The sequence below is a fragment of the Aulostomus chinensis genome, chromosome 1 (assembly GCF_037954235.1).
Source record: "Aulostomus chinensis isolate RoL2024-O1b breed Wild chromosome 1, RoL_Achi_v1.0, whole genome shotgun sequence".
Classification (NCBI taxonomy): domain Eukaryota; kingdom Metazoa; phylum Chordata; class Actinopteri; order Syngnathiformes; family Aulostomidae; genus Aulostomus; species Aulostomus chinensis.
In genome coordinates, this window is record NC_141320.1 from 58525945 (window position 1) to 58551756 (window position 25812).

Genomic DNA, 25812 nt, shown 5'->3' on the forward strand with positions numbered 1-25812 from the left:
TTTACAGGATCAAAGAAGAGGTAAATATCATTTCCATAACATTTGAACCAGTTAACCACCAGCACAATGCAGAGAAACACTACTGTAAGCGCCTGACAATGCCAATGAGGCGAGAACCGTGTGATATGCCGCTTTGCCAAAGAGGAGGGAAGCAGGCGCAAACACGGGAGAGGTTAAAGGTCAACTGTGCTCTCCCCGCATCACTTTCCAAGCAGCCCCTCAAGCGCTGGTGATGTTTTAGGCAACCGTACCTCACTTTGGGGGGAGGCCTGATGGATGCCGTTCCCAAGGTGAATGGAAAGAATAGCATTAAGCTGCAACCGCGCTGCCTGGGGAGAACAACACTGCTCTGGGTGATTCATCTATTGATTATTTCTACCCAAGCATGGTGCTGCCATGTAAACACACATATATTAGTAGTCTACAATGCACATGTGCAACCCCAACACACACACACACACACACATCCACGCCTGGGGCCTACTCACTGTTTTATAATCAGATGCTGACTCGCACCGGCTTGTGGGCATCTTCACACTACGAGGCCGATACTTCTGATGGATAACTAAATCGAGATGAATGAAGGGATGAAGGAATAAATAAATGATAAATGAGCATTACCGGTACTTATGTGGGCCAGCTTGGTGTGTGTGTGTGTGTGTGTGCGTGCGTGCGCGCGCGTTATTGATTTAAGATGTGGGGTTTTTGTTTTTCTTTTCTTTTGTGTGTGTGTGTGTGTGTGCGCGCGCGTGTAGTAGTAGGTTTCACGTGGGCCAACTTATATAGTTGGGCTCATTTTGTTATAGAAAAAAAAAAAAAAAAAAAAAAAAACAAAGGCGTGGGGCGGTAAAGGTACCGGGGAAAAAAGAAAAAGAAAAAAAAAAAAGAGAGAAATTCTGAAAAGTTTGAGCTCGTGCGAAACTTCTTGCTACTTTAAATACCCACATCGACACCAACTTATCAATTTTTACACCTTTATTCAGATTTTTCCTTTGATTCGGCACCAATCAGGAAATATCCCAGTACATGTTAGCTTGTGGATACATTTTTTTTCACGCATTATGAAGCGAAATTTTATTTCTTCATTTTTGGAATAATTTCTCGTAAATATGTCTCGACTCTCCACGGCAGGAGTGAAGTTTAAGCCCAAGCTTCTTCTTTTTTTCCCCCCCCCATTTACATATTTTGAGTTTTGCAATTAGAATACAGTTCATATCATTTTTGATAAACGGCTGGATTATCTTGCGGCACCTGCACAGGGTAAAATAAAAGCGATTTTTAAAAAAAAATTAAAGTAAAATGCCGTTTCATTCTTTTACAGTCCATCACCCCCGCTGGCAGCCGAGTGTGTGTTCAGGTGTGTGTGTTTGAGGAAGAGTGATCTCTGCTTTGGTGCGGCAGGATCCTCGTTAACTGGTGTGAGCAGGCTGAACTACCCTCCTGGATTTTACCATACACTCTTTGTTCCACCTCATCTCCAGAGACAATAATCGACAAATCCTCTTTATGTCGACGTCCGGTTTTATATTTTTGTATTTTTTTTTTGTTGTTCTGAGGTTCAAAGCGTCTCGTGTCACGCGCTGGACGGTAAACGTGCGCGACGGGCTAACATTTCATGTTGTGCTGGATTATATATCCAGGTTTATTTTGTCTGCATAATCATGAGATTGAGTTAAACATTGTTGCTCAAGTTGAAATCCAACCTTTCACTGTGAAAAAAGCAGGGGGTGATAATGCCAGAGTTGTCACTTCTGCTGGATATCATGGCTTTGAGCGGAAAAAGAGCTTCTCCCAGGCATGAGTGTATTTCTTGTGCCAGACTTTTTTTATTTATTTTTTTTTTATAAGAAAACGTTCGACGAGTCTCTCTCCCTTAGGGGCAGTAATGGCATTCTCCATGACAACGGCGGTGTGACACGGCTGTGCCCTTGAGGGCCGGGCGCCCCCTCTGGGGGGAGTGCCGCGGAAACACGACAGGGTCAACGGTCACCTCCCATCATCCACCGGCAAAACCGTCCTCCACTCTCTCTATCTCTCTCTCTCACAGAAAAGGTGGAGCAAAGAATGTTAGAGAGAGAAAGTCTTGAAGCGAGCCCACTCAGTCCAGGCCTGGCAAACATGGAGCTGTAGCCACAGGCGGTTCTGGCTAGGTCTCTACCTCCAGAGCTCCTTGCTGTTCCTCCAAGGCCAGGGCTGGATCAATACATATAGTAGTGCGGATTCTTTTGGCACCCAAGTATAGCTATGCAGTATTGCCTTAAGGTATGGGTCCGTTAAAGACATAACCGAGTGTGTGTGTGTGTGTGTGTGTGTGTGTGTGTTAGCAGAGTGGACTGAGTTTATTCAGGAAGGTGTTGAAATGTTTGGCATAGAAGAGATTATTCCTGCAAGGATTTATTTGCTTTGGTTGCTACAAATTCAGCATATTCTCATGTCCGTGTTACATATTCCATGTTATACACCTGAATGCCTTCAGGAAAATTAATTACAGTAGAATATGGTTCCTTCATGGCTGCTGTGCACGCAGTAACCAGTATTTGGCATCATTTCTTGGAATATAAAACAAATATTGTAAGTGAGAGTGCACTCGAGCTGGAACTGTGCAGAAGGCCTCACACGCTGAGCCTCCTTTACAGCAGCGGTGCACTTCTGCCACCTGCTGGCAAAGAAGCAAACCGGCGTGGCTGCAGGAGTTCAGGGCTTTGCTGCACTGTTCAGAGCATTCGAACATACATGGGGGGGGGGGGGGGGCAGCACAAATAAAGACATTTTCTTTTGTTTTACACGGATAAAATGAAAGAGCTCTCACGTCGGCGTTGCATCCCCTTTGGCACGTCTTCAACGAAAAATGAGACGGAAGCAACGTAGAGGGGGAAGGGAAAAAAAAACAGAACAGGACATTTTTAGTTCAACAACTCATGTCCAGCACAATTGGCCTTGACCACCACACAGAATGTTTATACTCCACCAGTGGATATAAAGTCGAGGATAAAGGGAGACAGCGCGGCGGCGGCGGCGGCGCCTCGCACGGGGAAGTTAAAACAGCCGTACTAATGAATGAGCTGACCGTCTGATGGGAGGAGGCCAGTCAGGCACCTGAAGGAGGAGATGGAAAACATCTTGGCGTCACTTCTTCCTCTGACAAGATCGAAGTCACGCGGCATGAAATGAGTCTTTTAAACGGCGAGCAAATCTATTTCGATGCGAGCGGCTGGGTGTTGTCGGCAGGTTTGGTGAGATTTAGTCGACGAGCCTGAAGAGTTTTGGTTCTTTTTCTTACTACATACGTAATATCTCATTATTTTGAACCTTTGTGACGGTACGTTATTGGGCCGCGTGTGACATTTATCGATCATCAAGCACACCGAGTTGTTTTTCTGCTTTTTAAATTCTATTGAAAAATTACTTTTCACCGTAAAAAGGCTGCAATTTATTCCGCAAATGTGCCACTTTCAATGTGGAGAAGCTGAAACAAGAATTTTTTCTTCAAAAATATAACTTTTATCAAATTAAAAGAATAAAAAGTCGAATTTGTTTCATGGGTTATTGTATAAATTTTAAAAACAACTGCAAGTACAAGACCCATTTTTAAAACTGAACTAGGGATCTTCGACCGTGTGTCGCATTATTTTTAAACTCATCATCACGCATGAAATACTTAAATGAAATCGTGCAATTCCTCTGCTGGGATTTGGGGTTAAACCAGAAGATCACTTCTGTACAGCACGCATGAGATGCAGCTTTATGTCAACGTGGCCTGATGCAGGACTGAGTATTTGAAGGAAGGGTGACTAATGTTTCTGCGTCTGTTCGCGGGTGTTAAATCGGGCTGGTGGCTTCATTCTGAAGCTCCGATGCGTCCGGCTAAGTGTGCTCGCCATCTCCTGAGTGTTCCAACAACAACTGGCACTCACCGTACTGGTACGTAGATCTGGGTGTTGAGGAGAGGGATCCGTTCGGACCGCTGGGGCCCCCTGGGACTGAACCTTTTGTGCGCCTCTGCAGGGCCAGCGCTACTGCTTGTGCAAACAGGGACGGGGCCGAGCTGACGTCGTCACCTGAGGACTGCTCAGGCTCGGCTGAGGCGGGCCCGGTTTGAACTCCTTCAGGGAAGCGTCAGTTTGGAGGTTTGGACTGTTGGAGGCAGGACTTGGAGGCCGGGAACATTTAGGAGTGGAAGCACTGGTTTCTTCTCCGGCCTCTGGGGCTTCAACACCTTCATCGTTGTAATACACAGGAGGAGGAGGGGGAGGGAAGCTCTCTTCCTCTGGTGGAACGTCTTCCTCAGGTTCCTTCTCATCGGTGCAAGAACCACATCGGTCCGTGTGTGGGCCAGGAGACTCTGACCCAGTGATTTGGGGGGATTCACTCTGCTCATCACCAGGAAGTTCTTCATCGGCACAGTCTGACGGTCCACCAGTTGTTGCATCTTCGGGTTCTTCCTGTCCTGTGTCCAGTTTGACATCTCCGGCCTCAGAACGAGGAGAACCTGGATCGTCCTGGCAGCCATGTGAAGGCGGAAGTCGGTGAGGAGGTTCGGTCTCCTCAGAGAAAGGTTCTGAATGTGGTTCCACCTCGATCTGGGTTTGTTTACTTGTAGTCTCAGGAGAGGCCGGGGGGATTTCTGGATCATTAGAGGTGGTTATATTGGAGGGGACCACTTTGAACGTGGTCAGGCCCTTCCTCTGTACCGGATCCTCCCAGTCGTTCTCCGTGGGGAGGTTGGAATTCAGAACCGATTCAAGCTCTGCGCCGAAACCCTCATCATCCCGACTCCTCTGGGACGCAGAGGAGGAGCCGTTGTATAATTTCGGGAAGTTTGTGTTCCTCAAACGCTTGACCAGTGTTCCGTTGGAAATGGAGGACGTCAGAACTCTGGCAAGAGCGCAGCGAGCATCAGTTAAGTCTTTAGCGTGACATGTAGGTAGATACGGTTCAGCCACTTCACGGAGATGAGCCAGTGACGGACGCGAGGAGGAGGAGGAGGAGGAGGAGGAGGAGGACGGTGGCTGTGACGGACGTGGGGATGAAGATGAAGACGGCCATATGTTTACAGAGTCTGACTCATCGCTTTCTCTCAGATCATCCAGAGTGTTGAGGGACTCTACTGGAGAAACAAGAGGAATTTAGTGACAGGGCATGAGTTCAAGACCCGCTATGTTTCATCAGGAGTATATATTATATTCTCTATACGCATAGATCCAGACATGGATTTATAGATCTAAAAATAACATTAGATGCAAAAGTTACATTCGATATTCACCATTTTATTGTATTAAGAGAAAAATACTTGAGTAAAAAGATCTTTACCGATGAATTATTGGAAAAGAACTGCAAGTAAAGTTGCAAAGTACATTATAGAGACACGATACAAAGTAATAATACACAATAGGTGGCCTACTACACAACACAAGTTGGTTTTTTTTAGGTTTGGAAGAAGTGTATCACTTGAAAATGTCAGTTGATTTGGCTATAAAAACACAACCAAAACAAAAAAAAAGGCACAGCTATTTGTTTACAAGCGCTAATACGGCAACAACAACGACAAAAAAAAAGAAACACAAAAAAGAAGAAATCGAGGAAAAGACAACAAAGTTTACAGAACAGCAGGACTGAAATGAGGAGACAATGCAAACCGGTTCCGATCAAACAGTAATTAAGTGCAGCAGGCAACAGGGAGACGCGTCCACAAAAGCCGCTAAGACGGGAAGGAGGAGGAAGAAGAAGCCGACGCAGGAGAAGGGCGGAGAGGAGGAAAGGGTACGGTGGGAGGAGCAGAGGGAAAGGAGGCGGCGGCGGCGGTGGCGGCTGCGGCCCTCAGTCCCACTGCTCAGGTGACACCGAGTCTGTGGGCAGGGAGAGAGAGCGTGGCTTTAGGGCTGGAGAAGAAAATAAACATGACCCCACCGGACCTTTACAATTTAATAACTACAAGAGGAGAGGAAAAACACTGGCGTAGGAATATTTCACTTCAACACACTGTAATTACAGAAGTGTGGGAGGGTCGTCAACTTAGCTGGGAGGCGTTTCCCAACTTGGCGTGGTAGCAAGTCAGCAGTGCGTTGAAGAACCGGCGGCGAAAAGAAAACAAAGGGGGGGGGGGCGAAGCAAGACACCGCCGGGGGAAATTTAGTCCGGAGCAAAATAAAAGAGTGCCCTAAACTTTTATTTGAAAAGAAAACAAATGTTAAGCCAATGCAGATTGGCTGATCCCTAATAACAGCAGGGTCATTGTCCATTTAAATCTGCCATCAGTGAAAATGAGGCACGAGCAGAGAGAACCTGCGCCGGAGCAGCGGAGGCATGTCAGCCAGACTAATGCAGGGGAATGAAAGCTGGGACTAGAGAGGGATTTATCTGAAGCGAGGCAGAGGGCCACTATAATTGCCCTCAACAGGGTTAAATTGTTCTGCCTGATAACGGCTTCATTTCACACCGCGATTTAACTACTAAATCTCCCATTTGATGGTATTGGCTTTGACATTTTAATCTTGATTTAACTTCAATCTTTCCTGACCTCGTGTGACACCGACTGAAGCCGTAAAGGATTTGGAAGATACAAGAATTCAGCCCACTCTAAATCCATTTGATTTCCAGTGAAATACTGTAAAAGGTCAATTGGGATTATTCCACCAGTGCATTTGATCTCCTCTCCACTAGATGGCAAAATAAACACAAGGCTGGCTACAGATGGCAAAACAAAATGGCCAGAGCTTCAGAGGCTAATTGGAGGGGGCTTGTCCACTAGCTGGGAGTCAGATAGTATAAAAATCTCTCCCAGTGCAGTAGCCAATACTTCTACCTTGATTTGTTACCTCAGTAAACAGTTTACGTAATGAGTATTGGGTCTGAGTTACTCCTCTTCCTGTTCATTTAGGAAATTATGGTCCTATTAAGAGTAAAACACACAATAAAACAGGGTGATTCGGGGCGTGGTGAACTTGCCGGGGCTCTCAACTACCCCCCCCCCTCCCCTCCCGGGGCAGTCACAAAATACCCTCTCTCATGAGGGTGCAGTCGCAGCCCTGTGTGACGCCAACAACAAGAATGTTTAACATTCACAGGTTTGGCATGAAGATATAACCTACACGCTCATCGGGACGCGAGCGACAGAGATACAGAGCATCAACGTTACCATAGTAAAGTACCGTTTCCAGGTAGAAAAAACTGACATGGCTTAGTCCTTTTATTTTCAAGGAAATGCACACGTGGCCAACAGTTGGGAGCCCTGCTGTACATTTGGCCAGAAGCTGAGAGCAGCTCCACTCACTGTGAACGCAAAGGCACCCAGCAAGCATCAGTCAGCCTTATGTTTATCGCTTGTGACACTTGCAGGGTTTTTTCCCCTCAGTTCTTGTCCCTAAATACATTTAAATCCTGCCGGATTCTATTTCAAGCTGTCCAGGGACAGAGGGACGTCCCATCACTCCCGCCGCCTGCGTGTCTCACTCTGATCAGCCCTTCGCTCCTGTCCAGCTCCACCCTCAAACCCAAACACGGGTGGCAGACATATTGCCAGAGTGGGTGACGTGATGGGAGGGACAGAGACGAACAGTGGAGACTCTCGAGATACTCTGATGGAATCATGACACAGCGATTCTGTCATATTTGAAATATTGTAAGATACGACACATTAATATGTTCCTGACAGCAAAAAGACAACTAGTCGCCGTGGTTTGATCACTGCATCGTGTTGTTGGATAAATTAGACAAATGAGAGGCAAGCATGCACATTTCAGCTGAGTTCCTCCAGTGAAGGGGAGGCTCCGGTGTGATCAGACATCAAGAAGTACAATCGAATCTACTACCTATGAGTAGGCTACTCCTTAAAAGCAGTGGAGAGTTTACCTTTAGCTGGCGCGTCAGCCTGCAGCTCCTGGTCGGCGCTCACACAGGGAGGGAGCGGGGCTCTCCTCTTGGTTCTCCCCAAGGTGGACTCTGCTGAGTGCTACGGGGAAACAAAGAAAATGACTTTTTCCTGTTTTTTAACTTTCCACGAGATCACGTTGACATCTGAAGGAGGAAAGACCCCCCCCCCCCCCCAACCCACCTGTGCTCCCTTGAGGTGGCAGGTGCTGAGGTTGTTAGGGACACTCACTGACGCGCCCATGGGCGGCTGAGGGGCTCGCCTCTTCTTAGGCACATCTGCTGGCAGGATGTAAGAGGAGGCATCCAGCGCGTTCGTGCTACTGGATGTTTGTTTGTTGAAGCCGGGAGATGTAGGAGCGCTCGCCGCCCCGTCCTGTGAGGAGAGAGTTGTTGATCAGAGGCAGGTTTGAGGAACTGCGCGCTCAAGTACAAGCACTCCAACATACCATCTCAGGTTTATTCTTCCGTCTTCTGAATAAGCTGAGGAACCCCATGTTCTCCTTCCGTTTCTTCTTCTTCTTTGGCAGATCTATGAAGTGCAGCAGCTTGGTTAGTGACTGACACACAGCAGGGGAGATGGAAGTCGTCTGAAGAGAGTTGTTTTACCTGGAAGCGGAGGTGGCGATATGACCACTGATGGTGTGACAGCTGTAGCAAAACAAATAAATGTCTCATTATGATTATGATAGTTGCGATTTTACAGCATGACCACTCAATTCTTCACGCATAATCTTAATCCAAGCTACCAAAGGCCTGCTTGTGGCCCGTGACATCACACAGGGTTGAAGACGGCTCCCTGGGAGGTCTGGGTGATCGCTACTTCTAATTCTGCGTTGATTTAATTGAAATAACGGGATCGGAATACAGTGACGGCATTTATGTAACGGATTCTCCCGTCCGTCCACGAGAGAAGCGTTTAGAAAAGCCTCGGCGAATCTTGCACCTCAGAGGGATTTAAGAGTGAAAGATCCACAAAGAAATGACGCTGCCAGTACATTTTTATACCGACGTCAGCAAAAGGATGCTTGTGTGCGCCGGAGGAGTTCTGATTCACACTGTTTACATGTTTTTAGTATGTACATGATGCGAATAACACACAAACTAGTTTTTAAACATATATTGTTGATGTCAGCTGTTTTCATCAGCCAAATTCGCCTGTTAAAGTAGCAGGCAAACAAGATTAAATAAATAAATTAGCAACGCAGCTCAAGTGTGCGCTAAATCTGATGCTAGAGTTGGGCGATTAGCTTAGCTTAGCTTAGCATGAAGTCAGAGGACCAGCAGAATTTTAAGCACAAACCATAAATTTGATCTTTTGCACGTGTTGTTTACCTTGTTGGATCCAACTCACATGTTCGACTTAATCCAAGGTGGAACTGATTTGTAAATCCTTAAAGTCAACGTTTCCTCAGACTTACCTCGTTCGGGGGTCTGGGGTTGGCGCAGGCGGTCGGCCGTGTCTTTAGCGTACACTTCCCTCAGCCCGTACTCGTTTAAGGTCTTGGTGATGTCCAGCGGCTCTTTGGAGTGATTGTCTCTCAGTAAGACGGTGGTTTCTACTTCAAACTCACACTTGTCACACACCACTGGCAGCAGCTTCTCCAGGGGAACTCTGGGATTCACTCGCACCACGGCCTTGTGGGACTTCTTGTAGTTCACCAAGAGACGCACAGTTGCCTGGAACGTGACCTCTCGTTATCTGCTTTATTCATTAAAAAGTGGACTAAAAGTTTGCTAAAAACGATCAGTATTGCTCTCTAACCAATAACAGCTTTACTTCTTCAATTAAATGTATTAAATATATTTGTACTTCACCTCAGGCATGTATGGCCTCTTGATTTTTTCCTCCATCCCTTTAGGCTTTAGCACAATCTTCTCCGCCTCCAGCGAGCCGATAGGGGAGTTCGGTTTGAAACTGATGTTGTTTTTGTTAGGAGAGAGAAATTCCACCGTGAAGTCGGACAGATTCAGGTGGTTACTCCCGCAAAGCGTCACCAGGAAGTCCATAACAGGTGTACTTAAAACAACAACAACAAAAAGAGCGGGAAATCAACCCAGAGGATGTTCACTGAGGCCTCGCTAGGAGCTAAATGTGGTTTTCTAAAGACATTCAAATGAAAAAATTAGAGCAAAGACCTGTCAAGGGCATCAAAACCCTTTTCAAAAATTCTAAAATGTAATTTACCTCCCGTGTACTGTGGCATTTTTCTCCAGCCCCCCCGGCAGGACCACAGAGAGAACGTGGTCCTTCTCCAGTGGGTTCTCCTGCTCATCCATCCCAAAGGAACTCGAGGGCCGCTCCGGATGTGACGTTGCTCCCACTGTCATGAAAACCTCCTGAGAAATAATCCAGTAAACCAAGAAGAAAAGTTTATTTTGTGCACTTCCATTTGATCAATAAGGAAATAATTGGGGGGGGGGGTACACCTGCGCGAATTACACAGGATTAAATTCAGCACAACCGACAAAGACGTGTTTGAGAAGAAATAAAGTAAATTGATCGTGACTTTGCAGCAATTTTTTAGACGAGCAGGGAGTAACTGAGTAATCCTAGCAGCTTTAATTCACTCTCTTATTTCAACTGCACTGCTATTCTTTTTTTTTTTTAAATCTTACGCAAAAGAAATATTAAATTCCAGAGGTTAGACAGGTTTTTTGTGACGTAGCCTCTTTAGATTCAACTTTTTTTTTCAGGCTGGTTAGGAAGACCTGCTATTTATGTTTATTTTGTTTGTTTTTTTCTTAAATTTGAAGAAAACACACAAACACGAGCTTAGAAATGTCCTCAAATTTGTTTTCAGGTGAACTCCCACCTTAGGGACATTGCAAATTTTCGCTGAAGTGAATTTAAATTTTCAACTTCTTCTAATGCTTCTGGTTTTGAAAATAATACGTAATAAAACTAAAGAAATGTGGAAAAAAATATTACCGGAAAGGTGTTTTGCTACAACGAAAAATCACACGACCTGACAACTTCCTCATGTGAACAACAAAAATATCCCCCAACGGAAGACCAATTAAATTTGTCGACGTTCCCTTGGAACCTCGCGGCGTTTTCAATTAGCAACAACGGCAGGAAGTGAGTGTTTAGCTAGCTTGTTCCTCCTCCCCGTGTCTGACCGGTGTCCAGCTCCTCCGGTGACCTCGCCCGGCTGGTTCCCGCCGCTTTGTACCGATCTATTTAAACAGTTCCGTTAAAAGACGAAGCCCCGTGTGTATTCACGGCCGCCTGCTCACTGGCGCGTGCCAGCCAAACAGCTGGGACTCTCCCTTCATCAACACGTGCGCGTGACACTTAACAGTCGGCCCGGCGCGCGGGAGGCGGGAGGGTCACTCGTGCGCGCGCGTGGGACAATAATCATAACGATAAAACAATAAAAAAAAAACCTTTAAAATTCACCCAAACACGGTTTAAACTATTAGTATAAAGTTATGCCCTCGAGCTGTGGTTAAAAAAAAAAAAAAAAAAAAAAGTGGCCACACACTAGACGGAGATTTCATAATTTGTCATTTAACCAAATATAAATAACAGCCGTTAATTGTGTCCAAACAAACAAACAAACAAAACAGGGAAGTTAAATAATCCCTCAGGGAATAAATGAACAGTTTAGAGGACCAGCTCTCCTAACTCGGAGTTTTCAGGGGTAAAAGTACCAACCACTACACTGTCACTAGTAACCAGCGCAGTAGAAAGTCCGTGCGTCCTCAGCCATGTTGTTCTAGCGGTAATTCTCAGGTCCGAATGAGTTTACACCGTCTCTAAAGGGACAGGGATTAGTGCTTTTTTATTTTAACAGAAGACTGCCTCTCTCCATGGTACCAAACGGAGTATTTACTGAATGAACTACACCTCCGGTGGTATAAGCGCGGCCCGCGGCCCGCACACGTACCTGCACCCACAGACGAGACCCATTCTGCCGAGTCGAAGCCGGAGAGAGGATGAGAAGGACGGGGTTCTTTCCCCTTGGTAATCCCTGGTTAGGCTACCACACCTACAGGTTCCTCCCTGTCACGTGACTGGTATTTGCGTATGTGTGTTGTTGGTGAGGGAGGGTGGGTGTGTGTGTGTGTGTGGGGGGGGGGGGTGCAAGAGCATGCACATGGTAACCAGTCTAATGTGAAAACACCTATTTGCACTTAAGCAGAGGCTACATTCCCTTAAATTTGTATAAGAAAGGTCTTTAATCCACATTAAGAGTCATTTATTTCAAATGACTCTCCCTTGCCAGGGGAAACAAAAAGAAAAAAAAAAGAAAACGATCGCAAAGGCGGGGAGGGAGGGGGGTTGAGAAGTTCCTTAAAAGCAGTGGTAGGAATGAAAGTAACCAGGTTTTAAATGACAGCCTTCAAACATCAACATCTGGCCAAAGACGAGTTCGATTCATTGGCACCAATGAGGAAGAATTAAAAAAAAAAAAAAAAAAGCAGTTAGTTGTGTAACAGTGTTTTGTTTTTGCTTTTAAGGAACTGAAACAACTGAGGCTGCGTTTCACCGAGGCGTTCGGCGTATGTTCCCCCGCGTAACTGCGTCAGCAAGGGCAGGAATTCCACGGAGGAGGCAGAGACAGGGTGCCATCTCCGGTTCTGGGCTTCCGTTTGAGTTGGCAAGTCGCACTCTCCTATGAAATCTCCTTGTGGCGCCCGGCTAAATGGAACAAGTTCATGTTAGCCACTCTGGGGACAAATTGAGGGAAGGTGTGCGGACCAAAAACAACTCCCGGAGGTTGCTGGCAGCTCACATTTGAGTTGTTACATCTCATTTTAACTTTTTTTTAACCACGCTGGAGTTGCCAGATTGGGCAGTTTTCCATCCAGTTTGCTGATACCAGGCCGAGAGAACAGAACCAAGTGGGTCCATACGGGCCTTATTGCTAGTTAAAGGGTTTTCTCAATTGAGCAGTCGGATCAGATGATATTTGCCAGTATAAAAGCATGTGATGTAACATTAGAAATAAAGAAACAGGAGGTCAAACACCGGACACGCCAAAAGACACGATGTCACATTAAATATCCTCTCTCACACCCGCGACACACTGCTTGTTTTGTGCTCCGTGTGAAACCTGACCGACAAAACAATGGGATATATCAGCAGTGGCGGTGTCACCCAAAGGTCCCGCGTCATCTGCATAGAGTGGGTGAGCAGGAGCCGGCGGTTCAGTGGGAGTTTTAATCAAATTAAGGCCGAGGACGACCACATGTCCACGCTGGCTGTAATCTTGTAATCTCATTGTGGAGTCTATCAGTGGACTCAATGGGCCCCTGCAGTAAACACGTCACCCTGCCACTGTCTAGGTTTCTTTTTGATGGCTAACACACAGACCGCGCATGAGAGGTGGGCGGAGCCTGGGTAAAAGCACCCCTCGCAGTGGAGGCCGGTGATTATCAACCTAGGGGTTGGGACCCCTCCTGTGCTCGCGGGTTTACCGTAAAAGATGAATAAAACTAGCAAAACAAATACAGATGTAATTTTTACGTTGTGTCACGTGTAGCAGTGATATACTTTGTCATGGCAGAGAGTTTATTGAAACTGCTCTTGAAAAGTTAAACCGGTGTTAAAAAAAAACAACAACAACAACAAAAAAACTATAAAAGAAACATAACAATTCAACCAAATCCTGGAAATCTTTCGTGTCACGTATCCGGAAGCACCAACATGGGTTAATTTCGGCAAAAACAACAGGATTTTTGCAGATGGAAACACAAATAAAGTTGTTTTTTTTTTTTCATGATTTGTTTTTAATTATTTTGGAACGTTTTGGTAAAAGAAAAGAAAAAAAAAGAGGGACTTGCGCGATTCCTTTTCGCAAGACAACCCTTTTACAAATAAGCAACAGCGTTGACATCTTTGGAGCGTAATTATGAACCTTGATGATTATTCTGCGGGTCAGAACTCAGGATAACCGCTTGTGTGGAATACTTTTGGATGTTAGGAGTTTGGCGTTTTTAACCTTTGCCGTTTTGGGTTTGGGTATGTTTAACGTGGGACATTTACATATCAAATCAGTGTAAAAAGCAAGAACGGATGGATAAACTCAAAGAATTTAGCGCGAGGCGACCCGCGCTTGCTTGATGCGTCGCCAAAACGATCATCGGCTTAACTGGGGAGAGAAACATTTTTAAAACGGTTTGTTTTTCCTTCAATATTTCAGTGTTATTTTAATCAAATTACTGCTAAATCACAGCAGGAGTTGGAACTGGACTGACCTGTCAATCACACGGAGCCACGCCCTCAATCATACCCTGCAAAAGCACTTTTGCTTTGCCTGTCAGACCTCCAAGTTCTGTCTTTTCCACAGTCTCAACTCCAGTCTGCTGCTCCGTGTCATCGCTTGTGTTGCGAAACGGAAGAGGGCCAGGACAAACACAAGCGGGGACCCACAGACAGTTGAGGTGTTAAAAAGTCCCCTTGTATCCATCTTGCGTCATTTCTAGCCTTCGCCGTGCGTTGAGCTTTCATCCTGTCGGAGGAAACTAAAAAGGCAACACTATGAGTTCATTTCCACCGCTGTTATCTTCCATTCATGCGCGGGTTCATGTAAACGGTTCTATTGAATAGTTTGACGTAAACTCAGGAAGCTCTGTGCTGCGTTTGTGAACCGCTCGTTCTGTTTTTCATTCGAACTCATGCGAGCTATCTTTGTTTTTTGCCACGTTTTACATTTAACGAGGAGCCCGGCCAGAAAAAAAAAAAGAACAAAAAAAACAAAGTCTAATTTGGAGTGTTGTGCACAGAGAGACCCTGCCAAGTGGGAGCTCTCCCTCCAGCAGCGTGACGCGCTCCAACCTAATTCTGCAGTCTGTAGACGGCTTCCAAATTCACCACCCTGCTTCTAATGAAACAAGCAGCAAAGTCACAGGGAGCTGCTAAGGGGCTGGGCTGTAACCTCAAGCTCCGGAGGCACCGCTGACACTGAGAATGCAGCGCACTGGAAACTCTCTTTAGCGGTTTAGCACTTCAGTTCTGCTTACAACAAATCATAAATGTCTAATTCTCTTCAGGTTTATGTTTTGAAGTGTTTTTTACTAAAGTTCTGTACTCGGTGCGTTTCATCAGGGACTTTCTCTCTGAATCCAATTTACTCTGAGGTGGTGTTTTAGTACCAGTCTTGGTCACTTTTTAAAGGTTTCGTTCTTGTCTTGGAATCCAATTTTTGCATCTGGCAGACTTGAGGTTTTATGTCAAGACAACAACTGCGGTGATATTGTTAAATTGTTTGTGTTTTATTTGATTGGGCATTAAAGAAAAACGCTTCAAATGCAACCAGTTACTTCACAGTTTACTTTGTGACAATACTAGTAGCTTTACGGCTAACGGTCGCTACCCCGTCACATGCTTCAACTGTCCATGGAAGAAGCGTATACCCTTTTCACACTGAAAAACGCGTGTCAATGCGGGTTTTTGGATCCGCGTTTGCTCGGCATTTGGGGTGCATTCAAGCTTCCAGGAGACCCGGGTCTGAACTCCCCCTGTGACGGCTGCGTGCCTGTGTTTCTCTCTCTCGTACGTCATCACGCTGACAACGTCATCATTTCACATAAACGTGCGCCGGATCACTGAGAGGTAAACAAACGACAACGTGGACGTTGCCAAGTTGAACGTTAGCGTTGTCGTTGCGTGCATGTTAATGTTGTCTCTTCTGAAAAGCGTACAAACTCGCAGCGGGTTGGAAAATGTCTGAGCGCTAATGCAGCGAAGGAGGATGGGGTTTTTGGCGAGTCTGGAAGGGAGCCGAAGAAGCTACAGGCGAAGTCTGACAGGCGGCGCAGTGACAAAATCAGGACTGTCGCGTGAAACCTGAGCCGAGCCGCTAAACACCCGGGTTGCTTGGCGAGTCGCTCGACGCGGGTCGAAATGCCGAGTCGAGCCTTTCAGCGTGTCCAAACACCCATGTTGACCTGCGTTTCTGATGCGGTGTGACAGGGGCTTTAGAGGAAGATGTCAGCTGTTTTTTTTTTTTAATTTGACTGAACAAACAATAAAGCTTTCACATGCAAGCAAACATTTGGGGAAATTAAAAAAAACAAAAAACAAAACTCCACAGTCTCAGTCGTGACCTCTAAAACTCCTGGTCCTGTTCTGAGCTCAATACTCTCCAGGCTTGATCTGGTCTCGGTCACTTTAGGTGGTCTGGACCACGACGCCACTCTGCAGAATAGAAGATTGTGTACTTTAATGTGTAAAGCATAGCAACGTCATGCTGACACAATCAGAGCAGGGCAACCGGAACACAAAACACTCAAACGTGACGTTTAAGGGCCGACCGCTCGTGATTCCAACACCCTTGAAAACACAGATACTGAAAATAAACAAAATACTTTTACATGCATCATTTTCAATGAAAACTTTTAGTACTTATTTATAACTTTTTTTTAAAAATTTATTTGAAGACTTTCATCTAAAGAATTCCGATGTTCAGAAACTGTAAATGATGTTGACATGTGAAAGCGCTCACGCCTGGCTGGGCTCCTCTGGGGCGTGACCACCTCTTCTCACTCCCTCTTCTTCACTGGTTGTAGCTCTTAATGTTAGAGGCTGAATTATAAATATCACAGTTTCTACTTCAACCACAGTCCAACACGAAATATGTGACGTGTGTTGAGTACATTTTCTCTATTTTTTTTTTTTTTTGGGGGGGGGGGGAGGTGGGGGTGTAATTTAAATATCTGACCGACAGGTGGCAGCATTTGACAAGTTTCTCCAACGTGTTCATCACGAGAGCGCGCATCCATTTCAGCCAAATCTAATTAAAATAAAATGAGAAATCAAACATGTAGCATTCTAAGAATTGAATAGAGTAAGATAGTAAAAAAAAAAACAAAAAAAGGGTAAATTTGAATAATTATGTCGTGTTTTTAACTTATTTGATCCAGTCAGTTTTCAGTACACAAAGACTTCATATCAATGCTATTCTGTTGTTCTCGTGAGTGACAGCAGGTGGAGGTTCTAAAGGTTCTCCTACCTGCCTGGTAGGTTCTAGAAGTGTACATCCAGGCCATCTTGCGGCTGTCACCGCTATGAGGACGTTCTCCCTCAGACTGTGTGATGTCTAACCAGCCGGAAGCGCGGATTGATTTATACACGGCGAGCAAGCGCGGGTGAAAAAGAGAAGGGGGAGAGAGAGGGAGAGGGAGAGGGAGAGAGAGAGAGGAAAAATCAAAGGAGCGTATACTTGATGGTGATCCCTCAACCCTCGGACGAGATTTCTATACAGGAAACGTTTAAATCTCATATTAACGACTTCTTATAAAGAAAACCGGATTCTTCTTCCAAATATGGAGTGTACCTTCTTCAGGGTCCCCACCTGCTGAGCACCGTTATGGTGGTGAGTATCTCTGGAGCATCTCGCTGCCTCTCCTCAACGTGGCAGCTGACTTTTATTCAAGGGCTACTTCATAGCTTCCTTAAATGTACACAAATGAATAAAAAAAATTATGTTTTATGAGGGGGGAAAGTGGGCGAAATAGAGATATTTTTGTGACGCTATTTCATCTTTTTTAATGATATCCATCCGCTAATTGCGTTCGTGATGGGCCTTGACATCAACAGGATATAAATATTTAAAACACTCCACCTCCAAGATTTATTCTTCGTAGTTGTGAGATAAGCTACCCAAGCTTCTACCCAGCTGAAATTACGTTGGTTTACGTTGGACTTTTTGATGGTAATTTGCTAATTTTCACCAATTTCCTAACCCTACAGACGAAAAATAACCTTCAAACACTAGCATCCCTCCGCGCTGGGAGGGGATAGCCTCCGTAGCTCCCGGCCTTCTGCTGTGACAATGATATATTCATGAGATGTAAATCGGGTAGAAACTACATCCAGTTTCATAAATAATCTACCGGGCAGGGTGGCAAGCAAACAAAGGTCTATTTTTGGTGAAACCAGTTGCTCCCCTGGACGGGATTGACTGGAGGCTAGAGACCCACATCTGGCGAGGACACGCCCAGACTCATTCACGGCCGCTCTCCTGACATCAGAGCTGGAAGAATTCACACTTAACGCTCGTTAAAAGGTTCCATCTCAGACTAGGGGTGTGTGTGTGTGTGTGTGTGTGTGGAGAAATGACGAGAGGGAACACGAGCTGCGAGATCCATCAGTGGACGGCGTCAAATAAATGTTGATTTAACGCAACTTAAGGACCCCAGGTGACCCCCGCTCAGGCGCCGCCGCCTAGGATCCAAGTTGAGGTACCGCCGTCCTTCGGGGGATGGTGATAGGCGGCTGCGGCTCCACCTCGTCGGTGTGTGTGTGTGTGTGTGTGTGTGTGTGTGTGTGTTGGGAATTGTCATGCCGGAGGGTGGGGGTGTGGGAGACGATGGCCGTGGCTGCCTCGACCAGCTCTCGTCGTATATATATATATATATACATACATACACACATACACAGGACATAACCAACATGGCGGCAGCTGCCGGGGCTCCTTGGGAAAACGCGACAATTAAGGTACAGGTCTTCTTTTGTAATGTCACCACACCTGTAACATCCACCTGTGGTCGCTCAATCACTGCGGTAGCCCCTAAATGTTGGAGTAAGCCGTGTCTGCTAGCTTTAGCTCACTGAACGGACCTCGTGAGGTAAATTAGCCATTAAGTAGCTCCGTGGAAACGTCTCGCAGGTGTCACCGGGCTCTTGCTCCCCTCCTCTCCTTTTGCTCTTCACGCACCCAGACAGGTGAAACCTTTGAAATTCGAGTCAAACAAAAGCAAACACGTCGCCTGTGGGTGCTGCTACAGGGAGGCGTGTGTTCGTTGCGGGTGCCACAGGGAGGAAGGTTTCCACCTGTCTGTCTGCTCCATGTAGAGACGCAGGTGGAACCTGTCAGCATCGAGGCATAGAAATAGTTCCACTTCTCTGGAGACACTTCATGAGGGACAAAGGGTGTGTGTGTGTGTATATATATATATATATATACACACACACACAATCCTTGTCTTTAACAATCTTGCAAAAGTTGTGGAATTTAATTATATTTATTTCCGGGCCTGGAAAATCTCCTGAAAACAATTTAAAAAAAATAAAATAAATTAAATTAGCTCCTTAATATCTAGAGATTGTAATTGTAATACAAAATTTGTATCGAACCAGAGTTTACCTTTTGAATTTATTTAAATATACAGGCAGTTTTCTGATAGTTAATTCGAACTTTACCTCAAATTCTTAGTAAAGTTGAGGAAAAAAGGATTTTTAATTAGTTGCTCTTTACAGATTTTTCGATATTTTTGAATGGCTTTCTGGAATTTGTTCTGGACTATCCACATTTTTTTTTTTTTGTCCAGAGGGATAAAGCTGCAGATTTTACCGCCACCGTGTCGACACCTGGCGTGTTTACACAGATCCAAACAATGCCAGTGTGCTGCTGCCGGAGTGTGGGATTTTATATCCGGTGCTCCTCTGTCAGACGTGTTACTGGCTGTCCCTTTTACACCGATATTGACTCTGCGCTGTGACTACCTCCTCTACCGGAACATTATGTCCCCCATTCTGTCTCAGAGCATGTTTTTGCAGATGGCGAGGTGTAACAGCAGTATAATATCCCCGCCGTGAACAGGCTGGGCAAAGTGAGGTCCGATCAGATCTGAGAGGCTTCGCCTAAATCTCCTGTTTTCGTGATCATAAGTAACGGTGTGTTGAATTCATTCAAGACTGACAGCTGTAAGGAAGCTTCCAGCAAGGTTCAGAGGAAAGAAGCTTCACATGCGGATGGAGATAAACCTTTTGATCTCTTGTAGTAATGCAAAGCTTGTTATTAGAGCGATTTAATTACATATAAAATCAATGCAAAGACATGAATAGGCGGGGGGGGGGGTGAGGTGTTCACCTCCGTGTTTGAACACCAGAGCTGGCGTGTCTAACCACGCCACAGATATCCCAGCTAGTGGATGGTTTTGGGATGTTCTGGCAACGTGGCTTCAAGCTTGGAGCGGCTGCAGCGTGCCAGCCGTCCTCGCTAACAGGAAGTGTTTGACCAGTTGCGAATGGACTGACGGCCAACGCCACGCAAGCGAGGAATAGCTTTGTTTCAGCCTTTACGTGGGTGAATCAAGTTGGTGTGTGACGGATTCTGTAGCGGTGGCGAGGCGAAAATTGACGTGGCATTCTTCGCAAACATGAGTAATGCCGTAAAAATACAGGTAAAAAAATAAACAACCAACCTTTGAAATATGGAAAACAGAAACAGCTGCATCCATAGGAGACACATAAACCCTGAGCCTGATTGCTTGTGATGTCATAGATCCGAAGGGTCGCCCTAAGTGCAAGCATACATAGGCGCAGAAATGTCGTCTCTCCCCACATGTTCTCGGTCTGTCATGGCATATCTGACTAAACGCATGATCCGGCTGATAGCTGAGCTCAGAGGTCGCTGTGGAGGTCTGGCCTACAAGCATCGATCGGGCCACATCTCAACCCTCCGCCTCCACGGCCCTCCAGCTCATCCCAGACAAGCCCCCGGGCCGCACGTGGGACATAAGCAGATGTGTTCATGAGTCTAGCCTACAGGAGAAGCTGCAGGTTATGCCTGGTGAATTCCTAGAAACATCCAGTGCCTCCCTAACAGCCTGCTGCGGCAGTGTTATTGCACTGTTAAACGCTCCGGATATTTATCTGTTTTTTTTTTGCGAAAATGAGAGCAAACCAGAGATGCTTGTCGGTGGATTGTTGTCATATCCGGACAGACGACTCTCTCCTCCCGTTTCTGCTCTTTCTGCCACGCTAGCCTGTTCAGCCGCCGGCCTCTGTTGAGAAAACCAGGGCGTTTATCGATCTCCACTTTGCAAGAATGTGAATGATTGTGTCTCCTGAAGTGTGGAAGTATTTACTTCTGTCAGCTCATAACACCTTCCAGGAGAACACTCACTGAAACCACAGTAGGTTTTGAGGGCAGTTTTTAAGGCTCAAAGTGACGCGGTACATAAACGGAGAGGCGAAGTTTGATTTCACTTCTGACAAGCACATATTTCTACTCAATTTGCAGCTTCTCGGTCTCCTTTATGCTGCCTGAAAGATATTAAAACGTCCGCCGGCACTGTTCGGTTCACTGTACTTCAACTGCTTGTGGTCATTTTACTGTGTTATTTGGCTCGTGAAGCATCGGTGCTTCTTCAATCACGATTTACCATCCACCTTCGTGAAAAAAGTCCATGGTCTTGTGAGCTGGAGTTGGTTTTCTTTTTTATCTACATCTTGAAAGCACTTCTTTTCTCCTGCTGCTGCTTGTTCAACTTGATTGTCACTCGCATATATATATATATATATATATATATATGTGTGTCACTCCAGGAGTGAGTGCACTACAGGTGCTGTGTTTGGTTGCGCTGTGGACATGTGACACGATGACAGATCAACTGGTGCATGACATCAGCCGTTATGTGTTATCGGGGGGGGGGGGGGGGTTGGTAGCTGAATGCACAAGTAGCTCTTAATGTTGTTGTTTTGTTTTTCACCCCTGCCTTTTCCAGTGGAAAGAAAAATTGGATTACAGGGGCTGCGCCTCCATTTCTATTCAAGGAGACATCAATTTTAAGATTGCTCCGAGGGGTGGTTCCTGTTTTCTGGGCTAGTGCAGTGTCCCACGAGGGACGAGACCCACCTGAGAGACCAGGAGGCACTGAGGACACGCCTGATAATGGCTCACCAGGGTTTATTGGGAAGCTGTTTGTGTGCCTTTCACCTCTCCCCGGTGGAAGGGTGATGGGCTTCTGGGTGTGAGCGGTGGTGAACGTGTTGTTGCGCTCATTGGTTCACAGGAGAGAAATCAATAACTACTGGCGACTTGTTTTCTACTGAGAGCTGTTGTGGGAGCAGCTCGTTCAAGTCCTTCACTCCCGATATGAGGTCGTTTTAATTGCGCAAATTAAATGACAGTTTATTTCAAAGCCCCAACTCTCCAGAAACCTCCGTCTCCATAAAATGCAACAATAAATGGAACCGAGGAAACGATGGAACCGCTCGGCGTTGTTGTTTTCTCATGTTGCCGCCGGCTGTGTGCAGGAGCTCCACGGCGTCTCACCACTCGAGTCTGCCTCTCGTTCCCGCAGCCTCCACCCCGAGACCCGTGACCTCAAGCCACTTCACTTATCAACTTAGACATCGCGAGATCCGGGGCAAGACGTTTGCTTCTCCTCCAGATGACAGTCGACAGACAGTTGGTTTACCGGATATTCAAATATTTGTTGTTTTTTTTTTTATTTTTCAACATGATGATTCTGAGAAGAATCCTAGTCAACACTCGGCGCTTACAAAAGAGGCGGCTATTGTGTCGAAGGCACTCATATTGGGATTAGTCACTCCGTAGCATTTGCATGTGAAATGTTCTCTCTTTTATGCTTTTTTCTCTCCCCCCCCCCCCCCCCCACCACCCAAGCAAACACACCCAGACCGCTATATTACCTCTTTCATGCCAGTTATGATTCACCAACAGGAATAATATGAAATCACTTCACTCCAAAATGATAGTCCTGCAGTCATAATCCATCAGCCCTGCAGCCGGGAGATGAAGAGAAACCCTCCCACCGCCGCAGAGCATCACGCCAGCATCGTGGCTCCTTCTATAAATGCCACGTTTGAGGAACGGTCACCTCCTGACTGACGGCCGTTCTTCTCACAGCTCCGGTTACTCACAGCGCTAAAGAATCAGTTTTTCCATAAATGCACCACCCAGCGAGGAGCTTGTTCTACTCTCTAGAGCTGCTGTGAAGGTATTTCCAGAAGCCCGGTGACGTCTCTGTTCTATTCAGGTACCTAGAACATACCCAAGCCAAATGTTCCATTGTTACAAAATACTGAAATTGTAACGGGTGGAGTTACAGTTTTGGATGACACCTTCTGTTTCAGATTATTGATTTCATCTTCTTTTCTGGGATTATCTTCAAAAAAGTTTATAGCTGTTTTGAGAAAGATCAAAAAGAATACAGCTCACAAAGAAGCTGATGAAGTTTAAGATTCTGACTTTGAAAGAGACTAAGTCGGCCATGTTCCAGCCCAGGAGGTCACACTCACAGCATGACCCTTGAAGATCCCGTGCACTGACCTCCAAAGGTCAGGGTCCCCACTGTTGTCTTGACCTACTTCCCCCTCATGCCTGCAGCTCTCTGTCCAAGCTGAGTCCCTCGCTGCCTTCTGAAGGAGCAGGATGACAAGATGGCACAGCTGCTTGTACCGCCGGGACTTGACAGCTTCCGCCCCTTCCTCCCCGAGTCGCTGGCCGCCATCGAGAGGCGTATCACCGAGGAGGAGGCCCGGAGACCACGGTCGGAGCGCCGCAGCGACTGCGACGATGACAATGGGCCCAAGCCCAACAGTGACCTGGAGGCAGGGAAATCTCTCCCTTTCATCTATGGGGACATCCCTCCCCACCTGGTGTCCATTCCTCTGGAGGACATGGACCCCTTCTACAGCAATCAGAAGGTATCTGGGGAGGGAACCAGCCCTTCAGAATAGACTGAGAACAACCCCATAGAGTCCCCCTGATTAGCTGTATGTTCAGCTGTATCAGGACAAAAGTTGTCCCGTGACACTACAAGTAGAGGAGGTCTAGAACTAGGTCCAGGTCTAGAACTGCACCAAACAAAGACGCCCAACTTTTTTTTTTCCATGAGCAAGCAACTTGGTGAAGAGAAATAACCCCGTGTTAGCAGTCAGAGACGCTCGAGCAGAGGTGGGCGGCCATCTTTAAAGCAGCAGTTAGCTTTCAACCGCTTTAATTGTGGCATGACACAGCAGTTTCCGCCCAGACAAACGGATACTTAGTTAGCAAGAGCAAATCTGCCTCCACTGAAAGTTGCATTGCACTGAGTAATGGTAAGATTCTGCATACTCAAATGCTCTTGAACGCCTCGTTCTGATTTTTAACTGCTCCTCTCCTCTGTCTTCTCTTTCAGACCTTCATAGTATTGAATCGCGGGAAGGCAATCTTCCGTTTCAACGGCACTCCTGCCTTGTACATCTTAAGCCCCTTCAACCCTCTTCGGAGGATAGCTATTAGAGTTTTAGTACACGCATATCCTTTCAGAGACGGCTACGGCCACAGCTTGATTTGGATTAACTGGTTTTATCAGACAAAAGAGGGATTAAAATGCTGCTGCTGATGAAGACTAATGTCATGATTGGCTTAAGACGCATCAGCCTTTACAGCAGCAGTTGAACTCTCCTTGGATGGCGGGTGAACAGAAACACGCCCAACGTTTTTTTTATCCAAAGGTGTTTCGGTTTGTTTCGGGGGGGGTTTTGTTGTTTTTTTTTGTTCAGGTAGCGGTGATGGATGGAGAAATTTCACCGCACCTCTGTGCCATCTAATTCCTTGACTCTGTTTCTACGCTGTTCAGCATGTTGATCATGCTCACCATCCTGACCAACTGTGCTTTCATGACCCTCAGTAACCCTCCGGAATGGGCCAAGAATGTAGAGTAAGTCACTCTCCTCTTTGTCTGTAAAATTTCAATACTTATTGAATTGTTGATGCACGAACGTTCATGTTTCTTCGCAAATTTAACAAGATTTTCCCTTTTAACTGCACAAGAACTGGCAGTAGAGTTTGCAGTGAGAGAACTGCCCGCCTGCACAATTCAAGCATTATGGGAGCTGTAGTTTTTGGGACTGCAGTTTTAGCACAAGGGTTGGTGATGCGGTGATTTTTTATTTTATTTTTTTCAATTTTTTGACAGGCGCTCGGAGACAAAGGCCGATATTTTTCACCAAGTTGAAAGAGTCCTCCTCTCGGTGTTATGCATTCTTCCTTCGGTGAGGAGGTTCGATTTCAGTTTGGTGATCATGGTTTTTACATAACCCTGTTGTTCGCAAACAAACAAACGGTTGGGTAATAAGAGGCCATGGCAACCGCAGAGAGCAGACACATCAATGAGGAGAAACGGCATTCGAGTACAAGCTGCTTCTTTTGAGCTGCACGGTGAGATCAGATGAGGTGGTAGGTAGGAAGTTAGGCTAAAAAGCCAAGGAGCATGCTCCTCAAATCAGACTAGGAGTGACAACATCCATGAATGTGACACTACAGAGCTACAGGGCACACAGCATAGACGATCTGATCCCATTTCCTGTGGTCGGTGACGTAGGAATTCAGTACCGTCACGCTTCCTTTAAGTGTTGGACCCTTGTCCCCTGTCCAACAGGTACACGTTCACAGGGATTTACACCTTCGAGTCTCTCATCAAGATCCTGGCCAGAGGCTTCTGTGTGGGGAAGTTCACTTTCCTCAGGGACCCGTGGAACTGGCTGGATTTCAGCGTTATCCTCATGGCGTAAGTATCAAACCAAGCACGCTTAAAAAAAAAAAAACATCTTACCCAGCGTAGACGACGGGGGCTTTTAATGCTAATGATCACGGCATCCTGTGAAGGGGGGGGGGGTGGGGGGGTACAGACGAGCATGACAATCTACAGTTTTTCTGTGTACTTTTGGAAAGCATGACCACAAACGTCATCTCTACTCTGTTGTCATGGATGTGAGCCCCCAGAGCATGGACTATCTTGGCCCATATACGCCCCACGCCTCAGTGACTTCACTTACTTGTCTTGAAAACACAAAATAAAGCCTGTGGCATTACTCTAGTGCATGTTTTTGTGATCAGTTGACATGAATTTATTGGCCTGATAATAGAACTAGAATCTCCTTTTGCCCCCCCTCCCCTCCCCGATGAGAGATTTCTGTGATGCGTACGCTTTTGAGAGGTGGTTTGATTTCTCACGCACATGTGATGGGGTTATGTGATGCTGTGCAGTAACTGTGCATTTAATCCTGCAGGTATATAACAGAGTTTGTAAACCTAGGCAATGTTTCAGCTCTGCGCACGTTCAGAGTATTGCGAGCTTTGAAAACTATCTCAGTAATACCAGGTAAGGCTGCCCTCGCCTGCTGCCTGCACTCCTGCCATTTGTCCTCTGTGTGTGACCGTTTGCCGTTCCCTCCTCTCCCCTCCCCTTCCCGTA

At 46.2% G+C, this 25812-nt stretch overlaps 2 protein-coding genes across 12 annotated transcripts in view; one reads left to right on the plus strand and one right to left on the minus strand.

Annotated features, from left to right (window-relative positions):
* Nucleotides 1-1020: 1020 nt before the first annotated feature.
* LOC147272447 (uncharacterized) lies at nucleotides 1021-11893 on the minus strand. Of its 4 annotated transcripts, none has more exons than XM_086219044.1 (10): nucleotides 11760-11893; nucleotides 10055-10206; nucleotides 9685-9886; nucleotides 9288-9546; nucleotides 8476-8517; nucleotides 8316-8398; nucleotides 8051-8242; nucleotides 7849-7948; nucleotides 3915-5104; nucleotides 1021-3096 (listed from the first exon to the last, which is right to left on the minus strand). In XM_086219044.1, exons 2-9 carry the CDS (start codon nucleotides 10195-10197, stop codon nucleotides 4014-4016), a joined length of 2112 nt encoding a protein of 703 aa, XP_086075170.1. In that variant the 5' UTR covers nucleotides 10198-10206; nucleotides 11760-11893; the 3' UTR covers nucleotides 1021-3096; nucleotides 3915-4013. The 4 variants fall into 4 exon arrangements, with proteins under 4 accessions (XP_086075170.1, XP_086074957.1, XP_086075032.1 ...); XM_086218831.1 differs by having other exon boundaries at nucleotides 1023-3096; nucleotides 3915-5107; XM_086218906.1 differs by lacking the exon at nucleotides 11760-11893 and adding an exon at nucleotides 10990-11153 and having other exon boundaries at nucleotides 1023-3096; nucleotides 3915-5107.
* A 5019-nt stretch (nucleotides 11894-16912) lies between these two features.
* Nucleotides 16913-25812, plus strand: part of LOC147272448 (sodium channel protein type 2 subunit alpha-like) — a 33818-nt gene continuing 24918 nt past the window's right edge. For 3 of the 8 annotated variants that reach the window (XM_086219157.1, XM_086219438.1, XM_086219582.1), the window contains exons 1-5: nucleotides 16913-17192; nucleotides 22959-23278; nucleotides 23752-23869; nucleotides 24186-24276; nucleotides 24997-25125. In XM_086219157.1, the coding sequence (XP_086075283.1) occupies nucleotides 23012-23278; nucleotides 23752-23869; nucleotides 24186-24276; nucleotides 24997-25125 (605 nt within the window). In that variant the 5' untranslated portion in view covers nucleotides 16913-17192; nucleotides 22959-23011. Of the gene's footprint in view, nucleotides 17193-18209; nucleotides 18317-22478; nucleotides 23279-23751; nucleotides 23870-24185; nucleotides 24277-24996; nucleotides 25126-25627; nucleotides 25720-25812 lie in introns of those variants that run through there. The other 5 variants (XM_086219370.1, XM_086219506.1, XM_086219242.1 and 2 more) reach the window with 4 other exon arrangements.

Bases quoted from the DNA above. Each gene is read 5' to 3' on its own strand.
- LOC147272447 (XM_086218831.1), bottom strand. From the start codon at position 10,197: ATGACAGTGGGAGCAACGTCACATCCGGAGCGGCCCTCGAGTTCCTTT. The intron at 9,547-9,684 runs GTGAAGTACAAA...GTCACGTTCCAG, and splicing joins AGAGGCCATACATGCCTGAG to GCAACTGTGCGTCTCTTGGT. The intron at 8,243-8,315 runs GTATGTTGGAGT...CTCTCCTCACAG, and splicing joins GGAAGAATAAACCTGAGATG to GACGGGGCGGCGAGCGCTCC.